This window comes from Sorex araneus, chromosome X (genome assembly GCF_027595985.1).
Source record: "Sorex araneus isolate mSorAra2 chromosome X, mSorAra2.pri, whole genome shotgun sequence".
Classification (NCBI taxonomy): Eukaryota; Metazoa; Chordata; class Mammalia; order Eulipotyphla; family Soricidae; genus Sorex; species Sorex araneus.
In genome coordinates, this window is record NC_073313.1 from 288,568,425 (window position 1) to 288,589,242 (window position 20,818).

The 20,818-nt window shown below is 35.8% G+C and overlaps 1 protein-coding gene across 1 annotated transcript in view; it reads left to right on the plus strand.

The window, feature by feature from the left end:
• Nucleotides 1-2,574: 2,574 nt before the first annotated feature.
• The window catches only part of BMP5 (bone morphogenetic protein 5), a 115,532-nt gene continuing 97,288 nt past the window's right edge, over nucleotides 2,575-20,818 (plus strand). Inside the window, exon 1 of the mRNA XM_004615792.2 lies at nucleotides 2,575-3,073. Within this exon, the coding sequence (XP_004615849.1) occupies nucleotides 2,584-3,073 (490 nt within the window). The 5' untranslated portion in view covers nucleotides 2,575-2,583. The remainder of the gene's footprint in view (nucleotides 3,074-20,818) is intronic.

Here is a 20,818-nt window from a genome sequence, read left to right on the forward strand (position 1 = left end):
AATGCTAAAAATTCTGGCCAATAATATTAGGAAGTGATCCTCTGTATAGAGCTATGCTACATGACTGGCTAAGCTATTACATTATGATTATATTGATTGATATTATAAATCATTATTCTTTAGCAAAAAGAGATTTTGAGGCTTGTGATACATAGGCTTATTTTTATTTTGCACTATCTTAGAAAAAGAAATCAGCACATATGAAAGATGATAAGAATTGTCCTATGGTGAGGCCTGTTTTTAGATGTAACTCAATGTCCGGCTCTGGAAACAAGAAGCAAAATCATACCAAACATTGATCATTTATTTAAAAATGCAGACTAATAGACAGTATCTGAGACATATTTCACAAATGCAGAAGAGAACTTTTTTCTCAAGGTAATTTATTTAAACCCGTACCAAAGACCCCCAAATTTTCAGTTGATTTAGATATAAATTAAGCAATTTCAAGAATTTTAATTGTTTAAACCATTTAGTTATGAAATGGGGATCCTTTAGTTATTTTCAACCTGCACTAGCCTTTATCATGTGTTTGATTTTTGTAGAAATTCTTCATGTATACTAGTGTTTTATTTGCTGCTGTGACATCCTATGTGGCCATTAATAAAGAAATCTTATCCAGGAAAACATTAAATCATCATCTATAAGCTCTAGTTTAGTGAGTTTGTATAAGAAGAATGAAGCACAGAGTAAAATTCAAATGCTCTCAGTGTCTTGCCTTCACTCATACAAAGAGAACTTGTCAAAAATATCAGGTAAACTAAAGAGAAATTAAACAACAAACCTGGTACTTCTCTGTAAAGGAAAAACATCACAGTTTCATAATAGTTCTAGTATTTGCTTGGAAATCTATCCTAGTTTCAGAATATTATCTTAGAGAATAAAAGTACTGTAAGCCCTAAGGTAAAGTGAGAGCTTGGAAGGAAAATCATAGCTTCACAAAAATACTGTAGACTTCCAAATTTTAAAAAGCATTAAACATTAAGAATAAACACATACTTTGCTCATTTCCTTGGATTAAGCGTGCTATTTTTGAAAGGTGTGCATTTTCCCCATTCTACCCATCAATTTTTGAAGACTCAAATTTCAGTCTGTGGGTAGTGCTCAACACTCTTTCATCAGTGTTTGTTTGCATGGGTTAAAACAAATCAAATTACTGAGTCAAATTCCTGGGGAAATATCTCATTTGTATGTCTGTTTACATTTCAGCTGAAACGACATAAAAGTGAAGAATCACAATACTGTGTCTCAGACTATTTGTATCTTGACCTTACTGATTTAAAAAGGGTAGTATGAATATGCTTGTTTGCTTAAGTTTAGGATGTTTAAAGGCCCTTAAAGCTGGACTATCTAATCACTATGATTGAATTATTGCAACTACTGCTTTGGAAGGTGAAATATATTTACTAGCAATTTTCTAGTGTGTTTTATTCTGAAAAGATCTAGTTATCCTTAAGAAACGCATTAGCTTCATATCAGCACACCCTTTACTTTTAAGAAGCAAACCAATAATTTTGAAAAAACATAGAAATAACCTCAAAAATAAAACTGAGACTTAGCATGTTAATTTATTCACAACCTGAGACTTAATATAGAAATGCACTAAATGTGTACTATGAAGGGAAAGTTCTCAATGAGAACTATATAAAATTGGTGGCAAACTTTTTAGAATGCTGCTTGGAAGCTGCCTTTTTACCTTCTTAGAAGTTATATGCCCCACACTTCACTGTGCTATGTTAGATGTCTGGCTATAAAATTGTGGAAAGGGAGGCTTTTCTGGCAGCAAAGGGGTTAAGTTCTTTCTGCTTTACCAGTTTCAAATTACAATGAGAAGCCTCTTCTTTCCCAGCAGGGTCGTGCTTACATTGCTCTTTAGATCTCCCTTGAAGAGGGCTGGTATATTTGTGCCTGCTGGAGGTGAATTAGCTGTGAGAAGGAGAAAGAGATTGAATGGACTTAAAGGAGGGTTTTCAAGTAAATTCAGGAAAACACATTTACTTGAATAGTAGAACCTTGAATCTTGTTTTACACTAAGAGGACACAAAAGATGTTAAACTTATCACCAAGCTGCCGGACAAATATATATTCCAACACCAAGGTCCAGATCAGCATATATCTGTGATTCAGAAGTCAGGATTTGTCTTGGAAAGAGCTCAAGGGTTGAGAAGAACTCAAGAGCAAGTGAAGATAACTTTGGGAACTACAATATTCCAGAAGATCAACTGCATTCATTCAAATGCCAAAGGTCTGATTATAAAAAACTCCATATAGGAATGCATAGGTCATCTGATCAAATAATACTAGTCGGCTTCTCCATCAATGCAGCAAAAACTCTTAACAACTGTGGATAATTGGAAATCCGAGTTTCAACTTTCTTAGAAATTACTGTTCTTGACACATTCCAAATATTTAAAATAGGACAGGAAAAATCAGTGAGGATGCCGTGTCAGGCCTGTCGCTGGCATGGGGAATAGGTGATTTGTTTTCTGCTCCTGGGAAAGTGTACCTCCTCACAACTTAGGGTTTTGTTTTTTTAAGAGGACAAGAAGGACTAAAAATATCAACTTTTGCTTTTGGACAAAAATGCATCTGACTGTATTTTTACTTAGGGGTATTGTGGGCTTCCTCTGGAGCAGCTGGGCTCTCGTGGGTTATGCAAAAGGAGGTTTGGGAGACAATCACGTTCACTCCAGTTTTATTTATAGAAGACTACGGAACCATGAAAGACGGGAAATACAGAGGGAAATTCTCTCTATCTTGGGTTTGCCTCACAGACCCAGACCTTTCTCACCCGGAAAACAAGCTTCCTCTGCGCCTCTCTTTATGTTGGACCTATACAACGCCATGGCCAATGAAGAAAACCCTGAAGACTCAGAATATTCAGTGAGGGCATCTCTGGCAGGAGAGACCAGGGGAGCGAGGAAGGGACACCCAGCCTCTCCCAATGGGTATTCTCGTCGCATTCACTTATCTCGAACAACTCCCCTGGCCACCCAGAGTCCGCCTCTGGCCAGCCTCCATGATACCAACTTTCTGAATGATGCTGACATGGTCATGAGCTTTGTCAACTTAGGTATGTTGTTCGTTTCTTTGTTAATCTTTGTTCTTGGAGCATGGGAGTTTGCAAGATGGTGAAGTAGCTACCTGGTAGGTGGTCATAGTTCCATAAAATCAGTTTCTGTTACTGTTTTCTTCAGCTTCTAGTTCCTGCCTGTCATTGATGCAATGTAAGATTTTATCTTAGGCAAGACATTCTTGCGTGGGTCTATATATGTTTCCATATTTAATGTGAAAAGCTAAACTCAAACACCTATGATCTATCTAGATTTCGATCTTTTCAGATATTGTTAGCATTTCGAACTTTCTTTGCTAGAGGAATAAACACACAAGTAGATTTTAAAAGGGAGAGTTTATGTGGTGTACAATGCTATAGGCAAAAAGTTAACAATTGAAAAGAAGGAAGCCTTTCTGATGGGAGAGTAAATATGACATCTTGAACTTTTTCTTTTGTTGACTAATTTAAAAACATGAAAGTATATACTCAAGTGCTAGGTAAAAAATTCATTCAGGAGAGACAAAAATTGTGAAAATAGTAATGTGAAATTATCTTAGATAGATCAAATACTATTGTAAAAAAGATTTTATCAAAAAACTCCAAGGAGGGATTTTTAATTTTCATAAAAATTAAATTAGAGAAAAAATTAAATAATTGACATTTCTTATAGTTAACGATTAAAATATAGTGTGCCTATTTGACATTTTTCATAAGCAAGAGAAAAGGAAGTCATATTCTGGTAGTCTTTACCTATGCAAAAGTCTTCTTTTCGTTTGATAAAAAAAAAAATCCTAATTGGAAGAGTCATTAATTAGCAACTAGTGAATAATTCTTAAAATCAAGTTTTCATTCAACTCTGGCACTTCATAGTTGTTTTAATATATTGACATTCAAATAAAAAATTAGTGCCTGATATTTTCTCACAATAGTAGCATACCATTTAAAAGTTTATATAACTTGCAATTTCCTTTTAATGTTTTAGTGGAAACTGAAGGTGAAAACATACTATCACAAGACATTCAAAAATAATAAATTTGTTCTAAAGACTGCAAATTTTATCAAAAATTACATTTCAGATATTTGAGACACTATAAGAACTTTTAAAATATTGCTTTAAAAATGCAGTCTGCTTTGACTTGAAATTGATATGGTTTATTATGCACAATTAAAATTTTCTCATATAATACCTCAAAGAAAAAGTTTTGAGAAGTCAGACAGCAATGGATCCTAATAATGTGGATACTTTTATAATATATAGTGTTTAATATGCTCTGTTCATTTGCTCTTAGCTATCCTCGCATGAAGAATAAGGTACTCAATAAATCATATGTTTCACATTACAGGAGACAAAGCTCTCATTATTGAGTTTAGTCAGTCATCATTGGTTGCCCTAATCAGGTGTCCTGCAGGCCTTTCCCACCCCACCCCCATATAATTTATAGGATTCATTTAGAACTTTGAAGCCATGAAAATATGGCTTAATTCAAAATTAGTTTGATTGCCTTTTCCTAGTGTAAGTGGCTTACAAATATGGTTCTTAGTACATTTTATTTTGTAGAAATTTCTAAATGATTAGCCAGTCAGCTAAATTAGTTTGAACATTTTAATAGAAAAATTCCAAGCTAGCGTGAAGTCAGATATTCATAAAATAAATCACTGAAGCAATCAGTCCGGGTCATTTAAACTCTGCAAGAGAAGAGTGGATGTTATATATTTCAAGAAACAAAAGTTAAATTTGAAACTGTCTAATATGTTCTATTATAATTGACTTTTGACCATTCACAACAGAATAGTAAAGTTTTTAGGAAAATATTTATTATTTTAGAACCTGTATTGACACTGCTTTATAAAAATCTATATAGAATAGGAAAACACAAAACAATAAAGACGTTTCAATTCATAGTTTCTAGAACTGTTTTTATCATTAAAAGAATACCTAGATTTTTTAATAAATGAAATTTATATTGTTTAGATCATAGCAGAGCAGTTTACTAACTATACCGTGAAATACAATTATTCAGTTGACTTTAGATAAAAATGTTAGCTGAAAGTTAAAAACTTTTAAATTTTTCATCATGCATGAGCTATAGTGATTTTTTTCTCAGCAATAAAGCATATTATTTTTTCTTTAACAGTTTTAAACTAAATGTCTCACATGAAATTACTGACAAATTGATTCTGATTCTAAGTGGGTTTTTCCTGCTAGTCTCTGAGGAAAATTAAGCCACAACTTAATTTTATTATCGTTAGGCCATGCCTTCTAACATACCTTGCAACAAATTGCTACTTACTAAAGAACTTTGATTTCTATACTTCTTCCATAATAAAGTGGGTCAAAGCATAGTTAGAAGAGGTAAAGAAGTTAATGTCTAAACTACACTAAGAACGTCAGTGTACTTTAATGTACTATTTATTAACAAATTTTCTCTGCAAATAGTTTCTTGTTTTTAGGAGACTCAGGGGAATTGTATTTTATTTTGTTGACATCTTAAAAGGTATGTATTTAGAGAAGACTAAGGGCAAATGATCAAATTAGCAATAGGCAAGGGATTTTTGTTGAGGAAGTCACCTGGATATTTAAATATGTGAAAAGAATCTGTTGACATTACCCATAATAAAGTAAATTACATATCAGGATGACAGTAGCATCCTTTTGATTAGCACTTGTATTTGTCATTTACAGATAAAAAAGTTTTTCTAAAATATATTTTATTCAGAAAGTTTTTCCAACACTTTTTCAACATTAAAAAAATTTAAATTCTGAATTGTATTTTTTAAAGTACTTTTTAAAAAGTGAGATGGTCATGAGAGAGAATAGAATTTACTTTAATAAATCTAAGTTTTCTTCAGACCAATGTAAACATGAAATCAAATATTTTGAGCTATATTTTATTAATAAACTTACATACATAATTAGAGAAAATAATTGATAGATAAAATTTCTTTGCTTTTCTGTGAGGAAACAAATATTAATTATCAATTGTGTGAAGAGAAATGTTCCATTTTGTTGCATTCATTATTTGTGATCCAACTTTTATTCAATCTCATTGTTTCTAACTTTTACACGTTGACTTCTCATTCTATTCCTAAACTATTAACTTTTTGCTTGATCAATACCACAATATTTTGCTAGTAACAAAAATAACTATCTGGTGAATTTTTATTTCTAACCTTCTTTTCAAATTTATTTCCTTATCTAATTGCTATGCAAATGAATGTTATTAGATCATTGGCTTGTGATATTTAAGTGTATCTTTATTTATATAAGCACAGTTTGTCTGCAAATAATTTTATTTGACTACATGGTAATTTCAAAATCAAATGATATAACATTGTAGATGTTTTAGAGAAAATGATAAAAACTAGTAAACAAAAGAAATTCACTTTTGGATTGTTTGTTGTCTATATTATTTCTATAATGAGAACTCTGGGTTTACTATTGGTTTTTGACTCACTGATCCAAAGTTAGTTGGAGTCATAAATTTTTCAGATATAAATCAAGAATAGTTAATTCTCAAATGTAACTTTAAATGAATTTGATATTTTTGATATATCAATAACAACATACTTTCTAACATATGAAATAGAAGAAAAATAACCTTCAAGACTTCAAATGATACTCTTCATTCTTTATTTTCCTAAATCTTTAAACTTTCATGGTACTAGAATTCTTTAATGCTGATGTCTCTAGCTGACAGATTTGAAAGATGTCAGTGATATTTGTTGTTGGTTTTGGCTGATTCAAATGCCCCAGGAGAGGAATTCCTGTAGGATACACCTAAGATGCTCTCTCTGGTCTCCGGCAGGGCTATTAACACATGTAACATAAACACACTCATAAACACGGGAAGGAGACATGAGTGATTGGACGGGAGGAAAGCTGATGAGAAACCATTAGAATATTCACCAGGGCTTCTGTCTGGCATTGCAAACGCTAACTAAGACTGGTAAAACATTATTTTTGAAACACCGAACTTTTGAAGAGAATAGAAGTTACAGTATGAGGAGAACATTCTCTCTCCTTCAAACCCCTCTTGGCATCCCTAAAATAACCTTTAGAGCTGTTTTATTGTCAGATGACGGGCGTGCCTGCAGAGATAGTTAAAATTTCAGTTTGCTTCATAGGGTTCTTTTTCAGTGTGATAGTGATCACTCACAAGGAACGTGTTGTAAAGGCTTAGTGAAAAGTGACAGCTGAAAGGAAGAAGGTATGGAAACTTGTGGGAGATGGCCTGGGAGCCCCACCCGCCACCTCAGCCTCTGAAGCGTCTGCAGCCTCCTCTCTGCCCAGCCTCACATACTTGGCTTCTCTCTTGGCCCCTCTGGTCCCTCTAGCCCCCGGCTCTCTTGGCACCCTTCTGCTGCCCCCACCCTTCCTGGGGTCTCTCTTTGGTCCTAGTTTCTTCATAGCTGGAGGCTTAGATTAGCTGAAAATCAATTAGTTATGGCTTGACCATTTAGGTACAGTCTCCTGTTTTCCCTCTAGTAGAGAAGGAAAAGCTTGTGATGTGCCAATTGCAGGCTCCGCCCACCAGGAGGACCCCCCCCCCCCCAGGGCAGCAGCCTCCCTCCTTCCCTTTCCCTGGGGATCCCACTGGCACAGTTTAATTGTTTTGGTTTTTGGTTTTGGGGTTGTGTTTTTTGTTCCTTTTTTTTTTAAATAACAGAAATAAAATTTAAAGGGAAAATTTAAGGGGATTGTTATGAGAAAGGGGATTGTGATGGGGAGAAAAAGCAACATTGGACCAAAATAGCACAAGCTAAAAAGGGCAATTCAGTTTTAGCTTATAAAAATCACTTTTGCTTAGGTTGTTTTTATTTACTACTCATATCATATATGAAAATAATGGACTATTTCCTGCGCCCCTCACCCTGCTCTTACTATGCTGAAGAGAAATGATGGGAGAGGATAAAAAGACTAGGAGTAACCATTGGAGGCAGGGAACAATGAGAATGAGAAAGAGAAATAAGTTTTTTTTATAAAAAGAGCACTTGAAAGAAAGTAAACAAACGACATGAGCCACTAGAGGCTGGTCTGGGGGTGGTGCAGGTGGGGACTTGCTGGGAAGTTCTCTGTCTGCCTCACACTGACACAGCAGTTAATTCAGCATCCCCAAGTCACAGGGTTCCAGGGGGAGCCCTTTCATCTTAGCATGCTGAAATGCTGAATCCGGGGAAGGAAGGGATGGAGCAGGGGCTCCTGGTGTATGTGTGTACAAGGAACATACCGACAGGCGACTCACATTTACAGCCATAAATAATGGAGGGGCTCAGCTTGACAAAAGCCACAGGTTCAAGGAAGAGGCTTGCATGACGATGAACAGAGGAGCCAGGGAGAGTGCTGGCAGGGAACAATGAGGCCCTTGTTCTAGGCAATATTTATGAGTGCTTCTTTGCACCTTCCGTTCATATTTTATTGGCTGGGCTCTGAGCTTTTACCCTTTTGCTCATCCCTTAAAATAATACCCTTGGTAAGATAGCGCTTAAAGCGGTCATGAGTCAACCTTGCCAACAAACTCCTTTACTTGGGGGGAAAGATCTGTTGCAATTTTGATGCCAGATTGGGGTGCTTAAAATCCAGTTATGGATCTTAATTTTAGCATTATGCTTGTGATGATATCAGCCGTTTTTTCAGTGATGTTTACAAGAATCCAAATAACCAAGTAATAACCCCTCATTTGCTAAGTCTTACCAAAATAAGTCTGATAAAATTATAATGTAAAAGAACATTCTACTGAATTGCTGTTGTTTTGAGGCCGCACCTGGCCCAAGGCTTACTCCTGTTTCTGGTTCAGGGGTCACACCCTGTCGGGGGGACTCTGTTAGTTGCTGGGAATCAAACCCAGTTGACTGCATGGAAGGCAAGCACCTGACTCTTGCACTATTCTCCTGATCCTTTAAAGAATCATTTATTTATCTCTATGTATCTTGAGTGGATCTGGAGAAATAAAAACAACCATCAGGATAATATTTTATAACCAAGGAGAATGTGTGTCTCTTAGAAAACAATGGATCATGCAAATATTATATAAACTTAGAAATCAAGAATGTTTGAGATTGATGAAGAGCTGAAGTTAGTTTGCATATTACTTTGTGGTTTCTAAGTTGAAGAAGATCTCTGTCTTCCTTGTAATATATATGTCTTTATTGCTCTGCTCAGAAACAGTAGGGTGATCAGTGCTTGCATGAGAAGAAACCCCTCTGTAGTTCAGAAATCACCAAATTTAATAAAGGTAGCTCTCATACTGCTTTGTATTTCTTTATTGAAGTAAATAACACTGATCTTGTTGTGTACCATCTCTCTTGGTTGGTAGGAATGAAGAAAATACCTTTCTTGCTTTATTGGGGCCACACTCAGAAGTGCTCAGGGCTGTACTTTTGACTCAGTGCTCACTCCTGGTGGTGCCTGGGGAACACAACTGGGTCACTGCATGCAGAGCAATACCCCATTCAAAAGATTGTCTTCTGCTACAAGAAGGTAGCCTCCAAATGTCATAATTAGCAGCTGTAAATCTTCAAGACATGCATGTCATGTCAAGGCTAATAAAAAATGTCTCTACATTTGCAAACTCTTTTAATTGCCCTTATGCTGTCATGATATGAGAAATTCAACTTTATTTCTATTTCCTATACATATTGTCCCTTTTGTAACTTTTTGATTAGCCTCCCTCTATTGGAAAGAGTTATTTATTTTTTATAATTTTAAATCCATGCTTTTTACTACTCAAATACTTCATGCTTTAACTGTAAATTATACCTTATATTACCTTTTCTGTTCTTCCACTACCAAGGATAATGACATAGAAGAAGCCCAAATACCTGGATTGGAATTCCATATGCTGACCCTTGTGGGACTGGAGCTATAGCACAGTGGGTAGAGTGTTTGCCTTGCACGAGGCCGAGCCAGGTTTGACTTCTCCGTCTCTCTCGGAGCCTAGCAAGCTTACCGAGAGTATCCTGCCCACACGGCAGAGCCTGGAAAGCTGCCCGTGGCGTATTAGATATGCCAAAAACAGTAACAACAAGTCTCACAATAGAGACGTTACTGGTGCCCACTTGAGCAACTCGATGAACAACGGGATGACAGTGCAGTGCAGTTAACCCTTGTGGCATTGCCATCTAGTTAAAAAAAGTGCTCCCCGTCTTTGCTTCCTTGACATGTGTCTCATATCTGCAAAGTGTCAACAATAACAGCGCTTTTTCTCACTGATGTGATTTTAAGAGTATTCAGAGCACAGTGAGACTTCAGTAAATAACTCTGACCGGAGGAGTGTTTGTATTTGTCATCTAGGCCATATTTTCACGTGTGAGTAAATAATTTGAGGAACCCTGTGAAAAACACAAATGTAACCTCCACCCCCCACTGCCAGCCTTGTTAGATCTTGTTAGAAAATGGTTAAAGAGTCTCAGATGGTGGCTGTAGCGTCCTCCTGAGTCTGGAGCCTGGACAGCTGTACTGGTCAGTTGTACATGAACTAGCCTTTGTGTTTGACTATAGGTGATGCCCGGAAGCAGATTCTGAGAATCCCTTTAAAAAATCTTTGATGTGTATCACCATTTCAGAAGAGAGAGAGAGAGAGAAAGACAGTGGGGGGGGGGAGAGAGACAGAGAGACAGACAGACAGAGAGACAGACAGAGACACAGAGAGACACAGAGAGAGACAGAGAGACAGAGGCAGAGATGGAAAGAGAGAGAGAGGGAGGGAGGGAGAAGGAGAAAAAGAGAAAGAGAAAGAGAAAGAGAGAGAAGAGAGGGAGAGAGAGAAGGAGAAAGAGAAAGAGAACAAATGGGAGTCATTTGAAGAGAGTTGAATGTTTCAGTCTTCATAGGTTTGCGTTTTGTGAGTAAGTTCTCCATTTTGCTCCTTTTGAAAAGTTAGGGAGCAAAGGACAGTGGCAAAGGAAGCTTGGAAGCAGCAGAAACAGTTATCAGCACATCACGGGAAAATCCTCAGGCGCCCGAGTGACTGAGAGACCATGCGGCCACCAGCCCTGAGACAGGGAGTGGGACCAAGCAATAAATATTCAGGCCATGCACTTTTGCCACATTTGCCATTGTGTTTTCCTCACTGAATTCCAGAGACCCTTGGAGTCTGTTGATGGAGATCACGAGAGATTGTGAAGCTCTTAATGTCAAGTATAGAGTAATAATGTGGTGAGGGGATTTTGAGGCCCACTCGAAAGATATTTGACATAAATTAATATTTGGTACATAGTCAATAAGACTTATTCTATTATGTGTGCCTTGCTTTTGTTATTTCATTTAACCGGCTTATCAATCTCACCCAGTTCATTTCATTATAATCTCCATTTACAGATGAAAATAGTGAACTGTAAATGGTAGAGCCAGTATTGAAAGCCAGGCTGACTTGAATCCAATGCCCTACTTGTATACCACACATGGGGTTATCAATTCAGCAGGAATTTTAAATCACTTTATTTCTGGACAAGCTCACACAATGTGTCAACCTTGGCCACTGTTGATCTATAAGATCCAAGAGATAATCATAATTTTGTGATTCATGAGTTGAAGTGGCAGACACAGCATGGCATGGTGAAAAATACTTGTATAGGGAACCAGAAATTTCATTTGATAGGCTAAGGCTATATTACAACAAACTGAAATAAAACAAAAGAAAATATTCAAGAAGAAATTGTCCTTCTCACAGCATAAAAATATGGACTACAGTTGCTAATAAAAAATTAAGATCAGAAAGCAAGTTTCTGCTAAATATGTAGAGTAAATATGAACAGCAATCTGACTCTTAATCTTCAGATCTGTGTATTCTTAATCCCCTGTCATTATTTCCGAAATATCCCAAACTTTTTAAATTCTAAAGGAAATCATGTGAAAATGCCTTTGGCTAATGTTTCAGGGAGAAATAATGTTAAAGTAGAGTAAATGGGAATTATTTTGTTTCTTCTTTGCTATTTTGCTCTATGACTCAAAGAGGAGGAATTTATCAGAGAAGCAGGTATGTCTACTATTTAGTTCTCACAAATAACCACCAACAAAGCCTTGAGGCAGAACTGTCCCCCTGCCCTTTAATCACAGACAAGTAAGAATTTAACTCCAGTATAGTCTACATGCCCCCTTTATGGTCACCAAGGATGAAAACTTTAATCCAGCTTTGTTACTGTTAAGAAAAGGAGAAAAGAGAAATCAACTTAAAAAAAGAATTAGTATTCTTTCCAAATAACCTTGATGGAGGCATTGAAGAGTTATCAAATATCTTGCTGATTTTTTTCTACTGAGTGTGAGGCAGGATTATTTGGTTCTTTAACTACATCAAAACCAAATATGTCAGTGGTAGTTAAGTATAAGAACCTTAGGTCAGATTGATTTGAAAACCAGCTTTGCACTAACAGTTATATAGACTCTGGCAAATGATTCTGCTTAATTGGAGCTGTTTCCTTACCTCCAAAATGGAAATCATAATATAGAACTTTAAATAGTCTTAGTAAACAAAGGTTATAGACCTTTAAGTCGGCATGAGGAAAGTACTAATTTTGTGGTCCTTCCTGCTATTGAAATGACTTCTATTTAGTTGAATGTTGGTATATCTACCCCAGCTCTTCAGTTAGCTAACTAAATGCTCACTGCAATGAGGGAGATCGTGCATGTGATTTTTCTTCTACCCAAGAGAAAACGATCCTTTGAGTTTCATTGAATCTGTTTGCAAGCTGGACCTTGATGGACACTATTCCTCATATCAGTATGTTCTAGAGAAAGTCTGCCCGTGACAGAATATTCAGGAAGTGGTGGAGCTCCCTTTGAGCATTCAAAGATAACATTTTCCTGATGTGCTGCTCTAAAGTGCTTTTTATATCACCTTCAGTCAAACTCCTAGAACAAACCCATGGTCTTATGTTAGTTTCAGATATTACCCATTCCATGTTTTTGCTTGTTATGAAGAAGCGGAAGCTGATTGCAAGCCAAAGTAATAATGTACAATTTGAACATATTTGGCCGTGAAGACATGGCACTCTCTAAAAGAACCTTTGAAAGAAGGCTAAAAAAATTGTGAAGAGTTTTAAGGATTATTTTCCTAAGTTGACTTGTTTGTTTTATTTTAACTTTATTATTTTTGTTAAAAGAACAAAACCTGACTCATGATGAAAATCTTGGTGAGTAAACTCCTGAATTCTCAGGAAGAAAGCCACTCTGTCAAATGCCATTCAGTTCTGGAGTGTTTAGTATTGTCTATTATTTAAATCATATTTGGTTGTATGATGAATTACTTTTTATTTATTTTCATCGTTCGTGTTATGATTATTATAATTTTCTTTCACTTTTACAGGCTTCAAACTTAATGTTTTTGTTTTTGTTTTGGAACCACAGCAAGCAGTGATTGTGAGTTCAGGTAGGGATCACTCCTGGCAGTGCTTGAGAGACTAACTATGGCGCCAGGAATTCTATCCTAGGTCAGTCAAATGCAAGAAGACAAGAGCCCTACCTCTTATTATCTCTCTGAAATCCCTAAACATTCTTCAACTTTCTGAGATTGGCTGGATTTTTTTTTTTTTTTAGAAGATAGATCTTTATTAATTTTGCCGATCTTTTTCTCATTTAAATATTTTGAAGCAAATTTTATGGGTTTGATCATGAAATCACACAAAATGCATGTATGAACTGTGGCATCTTATATTTACACCATCCATATTGTAAAATTATTCTATTGACTTTCAATATCTTGTAAAACGATGAATAGTAAAACATGAATTGATTGGGTTTTTGTTAGTTTATAGCATAGTGAACAAAGGCATTGAGAAGATTACTCAATGTTTAACTGTGATGAGCAAAATATCCTACATAAAATATGGATTTCAGTTATATATATTGGCATATTCATATCAACTTTTAAGGTTTTTGTATCTCTTACTGTTATGTAGAAATGTTATCAGTCTACTATTACTCATTTTGGGAAAGAATTGATCAAAGTTTGGGGCTGGAGAGCTTGTGCAGTGCATCGAGCATTTGTCTTGGTGCAGTCGAGCCAGGTCTTACTCCGGAGTCCCTGAAAGTCCCCCAAGCCTACGAGGATCTAAAACCAAAACAAAAATAGAATTGATCAAAATTAAACAAATCATCTTTTTGTGTTCTTGTGATCTATATTTAAAATATCCAATATTGTCAAATATATATAATTCTGATTATAATATTGTTCTAGCAGTAAATAAAGTAACAGTAACAAGTATAATTTCTGTATCAATAATTTCACCAAGTGATTGGTAGACTTTACTTCAATTTTTGTGCATCTCAATTATGGTTGAGTAAATATTTTTCTATTTTCCTGCACTTTCTTTTTCTTTCCTGTGAAAAATTGAGGTTATCGAAGACTAACTAAAGAGTTTATAAAGGTGACCGATTGGTACATAGCAAATCATTACTGTAACCACAATCTACTGAACTACATTTGTTTTGTTTTGTTTTGGGGCACATCTGGCAATATTCAGTGTTTTTCCTGGCTCTGTGCTCAGGGATCACTCCTGGTGGGGCTTGGGGGAACATATGTGGTGTGGGGGAGCAGAAGCTAATGAATGCCGAACCCAACTTACTCTGGCCCCCTGAACTAAATTAAAAAAGTTGTCTTTACTTTTTAATTTGATAACTTACTTTTAAAACACAAAGAAAAAAGAGTATAATATCTAATAACAGTAATAATGTTTAGTCATTTTTAGAATATCTTTGCATACTTGATGTGATTTTATTCTATGTTCTATAGCATATTTCCCTCCGGAAGGTAGATGTGATCTCAGAATGGACACCTACAGATACAGGAGTTCTTAAAGGTCACTTACTTGGCCCTTTGATAAATTTAAGCTGATTACCTACCGTTGGGTCGGGCACTGTGCTAAAGTCTGTGCCTGTTTCACTGCCAAGATCACAGGGCAAGAGGAGTGATGCTAAGTCTACGATTCCTGATCTTGTCCTAGGATTTTCTTTTTACGTCAGTCTTATGCTTTAAAGAAATCACACCCAAAATGCAGCGCTAAGTAACAGTAAAAGTGCTAATAAGCAGTATTAAAGAGTATATTCTTTAATTAAATACTCAGAATGAATTAACCTGATGTGTACAGTGAAAATAATTTTCAATTTCCAGTTACTTTAAAGAAATTAAAAAGAAAGAAAGGAAGAAATAACAGGAGCCTGGTAGCATCAAAAAAGAACTCAAGGAGTTCTTTTTTATTCCTAAGACATTGTTACAGGGGGTACACAGACTCAGAAAACTTTCTGGGTCCTGTCTCAACTCTGCCTGGTAGTAGAAACACTTCCCTAAGATGTAAATGTAAGTGCTTTTCAAGGAAAAAAAACAAAATGAAAGCTCACATTTTATGCAGTATGTTTACTGTACATTACAAAGCACAAGTACAGCTTAACTATTCATTATTTATGTGTTATGTACTCAAGAAGTAAGGGTAAAAGTTCAGACAATTTCTCGAAATTAAGTTGTTTTATCAATCTAGATCTTTAGCTTTCACCCTATGTGCTGTCAGGTCATGTTCAGTGTTTACTTCACACAGTACATGCTGATAATGATTCGAATTCAAATTTTAACGGGTCCACAGAGACACATTTTATAACATGAGAATTCCAAGAATGGGTATAAAGACCTGCTTTTGAGTCTACTCTGGCTTTCATGCATCAAGCAATTAGTATTTCAAGGTGTCTTGAGAAAATGGACTGATATTTTATCTCTGATTTTCTCTTTATTAATAATTTTGTGACAAATGCCCATGAAAATCCACTAAGACCATTATAATTGTTTTTAGCTTTTAATTTATATCAACAGAATGTTGTTGTGCAATCAACAAAGAAAAGTAAGAAACTAGAACATAATGCCTTTAGTATTTTTTATTTTGGAAATTTTCTATGTTCTAAAACTATCATGTATTCCATGTTTGTGAAGGGCACGAGAGTGTGTTAATAGCATGTTAGCTTCTAATTTAGTTTTCACAAAATGACTTTTATAACTGAGCCATGCAAGACCTTGAGATATTGAGACCATTTGTTCAAAGCCCTATCTCTTGTCAGAAGAAAAACTGAATTTCTCTTAGGTCAAGCCATTCACTGCTATATTGTGCTGACTTCATAAATGCAATACATTACATTAGTAAATGGTATATATTTGAACTCTGTAAAGTTCTACATGTTTTTCCAGTATATTGTGTATAGGATTTGGAATATTTCCACTTCATTAGTAATGCTTTATATTTTTGGAAAAGAGCTCTCATAATGAATTTACCAAGAGTCTTGTCCCTGGGGTGGAGCTCTTCCAGGCCTCCGATAGAACTTGGAAGCTGGATGAATGTGGTCACTGGACAAAGCATGTTACACGCACTGTGGGCACTGGCCCCTATGGCATGGGAGCTCAGGCCCGGTAATGAGGGAGGAGAGATGATCTATATTGATTCCCACCAATAAAAGAAAAGCATGGTGTGAGCAGGAGGAAATGCAACAAAGAGAAGACAGGCAGAATTTTAGGGGTGCAGAATTATAGGCCTCAAAAACAGTGGTTGCAGATTGGAATAAATCGTTTATTTGGATGCTGGAAAGCTGCCAATTTGCTGGCCAGTGGAGATGGCCACACAAGCAGAGCTTATGCAGCTCCGAACATGATATGAGAGGCTTCCCATCCTTCTTCTGACTGAATCCCGGATCAGCTAGTGATTCTCATGAGAAACTCACTAAAGTGGAAATTTGGGCTGCAGAACCTTCCTGACTTACAGGTTCAAAAATTCCTTGGATACAAACTCTGGCACATAGCTACTGCTCTAAACTGCTAGTTGGGGTAGGAATCTTCGTCTTCCACAAAATTTTGTGCACTTTACGTTTCACATAAATCTCTTCGTTTGTAGCCGTATTAGTCCTAATCTCTTGTAGGTATAAAGTGAATTTTTTAAATATTCGGTTTCTTTTTTTTTAATTCAGCTTTCCCATTGTTTCTATACTATAAAAAATATTTTATTTCTCTGCCTCTGGTGTCTTATGAACTAAAAGCTAAGATTTTGGAATAATGTTTTTTTAAAGACGATTCCTGAGACAACCAAAATTTCAAAGGAAATGCTAAAATGCATGAAGCCAACAAAATTTTAGTACTGATCAAGGAAAATTAAAGGAAGATTAAAAAAATACAGGTACTATTGTTAGATTTGGCTTTTAGCTAAGTAACTGATACCCAGTTTGTGCTTGGAAAAACTTGTGAAGCTGCAGAGTAAAGGTATGTCATTTGGGTCTCACCAGCCCGTTCTCCGCTCCTGCCCTGTCCCCCAAACGCTCTCCCACCTACGCCCATTCTTCCCTCACTTTACTTAATTTTTACAGTCCTGTCTCCCTACAACCCACTTGTAATGTCAGATGAATTGTGAAAAATCCCAATAACTGGTTTTTAATTATCTAGGCTGAGGGATACTTAGAAAGCCAAAGGACAAAATTATTACTTGTGAACAAGTTAAATTTGGATTGAATTTTGATTTGACTAACTTCACTGACAGAGTAACTGACACATGTTTAATTCACTGGAATCTCCTGGCACTTTCAATACTTTACTCATTTTAATCAGAATTAGTATACTGTTTTTCCTAAAGTGTTTCATTAGAAGCATTTGCACATCTTTTTTGTAGAGGTGTATTTGAAATCTAGTAGTCAAATAAGTAACAAACACAAAAGTAATCACAACTTCTGGAAATTCACGTCAAAACATATGGGTTTGGAGAGATAGTAGGAGAGGTAAAGTGCTTCCATGGGATGCCACTAACCCTGGTTCAATCTCGAGCCACCCCAAAGTCACTGTGAGCACAGGACCAGGAGCAGCTCCAGAGCGCCGTTGGATGTGGACAAACAGCTCCCTTTCCCTAAATGGCATGAAAACACAAAAGAGAAAATGGAATGTCATATATATTTTAACGCATTATAAAGTATATTAAACCTATCTTCATAATTATGAACTTTTGCTGACTGGCCCATGTATGAGAAACACGATTAAGTAAACACTATTAATATTAACAACATTTTTTCAAAGATTTGTAGATTTGTGCTATCAGGGGAAGAGAAGGAATAAAATCAAGGAGTGGTAAAGCAGATACTACATATTCAAGGGTCTTTCTTACATGGCACACACTTTGATTAAATTGAAATTGAAATTTTAAATCCTCTTCAAGATCTTAGGTGAGATAATTGGAAATTGCAATTAAGGGTCTTGAGAGATAGTACAGCTGGCAGGGCACTTGTCTTGCATGGAGATTCCCTATGAACCCCGCTAAAAGTAACCTCTGAGTACAGAGCAGAAGTAAGCCCTGAACACCTCAGGTTGTGAGTGACCCCAACACCTTCCCACCAGAGAAAATAAAATTGAAATTAAGACTAATTTAGAAAATCATCATGTTTACTAATTAAGTTTGATTCAGGAAATAAAAGGATGATTTAGTATAGGATGATCTGTTAATTCAATATACTATGTAATATAATGAATGGCATATCTAATATATTAGATAGCCAGATCATTTTAATGTCATTTTTCCCTCTATAAAAATAATTTTCAATGAACATTAAATTAATTCTGAAAATCAAGACAGAATATGAAAATTACTATTTGATATATATATATACACACATTAAAAACTAGAATGGTAAAAATTGTACAAGAAAAGAGGTACTGAAATAATTTACATTATTTAAATAGAAAAATATAAACATGAACCAATATATCATTGCAGAAATAGATACATAAACTCTTAAATAAAAGAACAAATTAGTCATAAATTAAATTTTGCCATTACTAAAATTGCAAAGCTACAATACTAGCTTGGCTGTCTTTATTTCTATGGATTTCTTCTAGCAACTCTCCAAAGTTTTTATATCTAAATTTTTTCTACTAGAATATTTTCAGTAGATTTAGAAGAATCTGTTGTATTTGGTAAAATGTTTTAAAGTTCACAGCTGTTTGGACTTGTCAAATTTACTCCATGACGCTTTTTTTGTCTCTGAGGCATGCGTGTGGAACTGCATGTTTATTGATGTTTATTTATTTGGAGAGAGGGGCACACGTAGCAGTGCTCAGAGGCTACTCTCAAACCATGCTTGGGCACTGCTTCTTTTCCTGCTGAGACGGATCTTGAGTGCTGGGATCAGACCTATGCCTCTCCATGCAGACCCTGTGACCTACAGAACTGGTTCTCCTGCTCCACGTTCTTATGTTTAAACAGCAGGTTTGGTTAAATCCTATTTAGAATTGCTGAGGCATGTTGATAAGGAAAGCAGGGGCTGGAGCACACACAGGCTGTGTGCAGACTGAGTTCCATCACCGGCACTGCTTGCTTGGTCTCCAGCCCTGAGTGTTGAATTGTTCGACTCAATTTTCTGTATTGGAGGGAGAAGTTCCCAATCTGGTGCTTTAGAGGAACCAAGGAGTTAGCTAGGATATAGCTTAACACCAGATTTTAGACTCTTCCTACCAAATGTTACTGTTCATTAGGAAGCCAGTAAAGGAAGAAACTATACTAGAATCACAGTAGGAGCAGTCTAACATTTGTGTATAATAGGGTAGATATTCATGAAAAAGGATAGCTAAGAAAGAAATACCACTATCTAATGTAATTTGTATACAATAAAACAAATCAAAAGAATATTAAATTCTTAGTTTTTAAATTTTAGACTTAAATTCTAAAAATATTAAATCATGTGCTTTTAGTACTTAATTACCTCATTAATCCTTTTGAGATTTGAAATATAACATTGTATTATATTTAGATTCAAAGGTAATGATTTGTTATATGCATATATTGTGAAATAATTGTCATAGAGATTTTACAACATCTATAACCACATACAGTTACAGTTCTTTTTCTTGGGCTAAGACATTTTTAAGTCCTCTCAGTGATTTCAGGCCAATACCAAGTATATGATACTAACAATCCAACAGTAGATACTGATATTTATACAATGATACTTATACTATTGTAATCATTGAGATAAGTGGTTACAATGGTGTTATCATGTATGCTTTTGGTGAACAAAGTTATTGCACTTTCACCACCACTGAAATGTCCAAGAGTCCCCACCTTTGTCTTTGTGTCATTTCTTGTTCAGCTATTTTGAAGCACATTTTGGGGGAAGTAAGTCTACTAGTAATGGAAAGTTAAATAATTTTGGCAAACATAAAGCTGTTTTAACTATATCACAAATGAGCAGGGTCTCCAAGGAAAGGAGTAAGAACACTAACAACCAGCCTGACAAGCCAATTTAGAATGGATACACCTGCATTCTAACAGTAAGTTCCAGGGTTACAGCATTGAAAATCCACATATGAGTGTCACATCGTTTGGTGGTTAAGACTCTTGCCTTGCATGGAGCTGACCCTGGTTCAATCCCTGGCATGACATATGGTCCCCCTAAGCACTGCTAGGAATAGCCCCTGAGCACAGAGGCAGGGATAGTGCCTTGAGCATTGTTAGGTGTGGACCAAAAACCAAAAGAAGAGAAAAGAGAAAACAAAGATGTAAATGTACATATACACTTTAAGTTTACCATTAAAAGGTCAATTCTATCCTTTACCTCACACTTTTCCCCCTTGTCCTGATTTACACCCCTCTCTCCACTTTCTTCTGGTAACCATTATTGGTCCTCTAGTCCAGAAGTTTATTTTAATTCTATTTAGCTCATCTGTTTGTTTGTTTTCTCTGTATACCACGTATGAGTGAAATCATACGGTGTTTGTCTTTCTCCATCTGGCTTATTTCACTGAGCTTAATACCCTCTAGGGC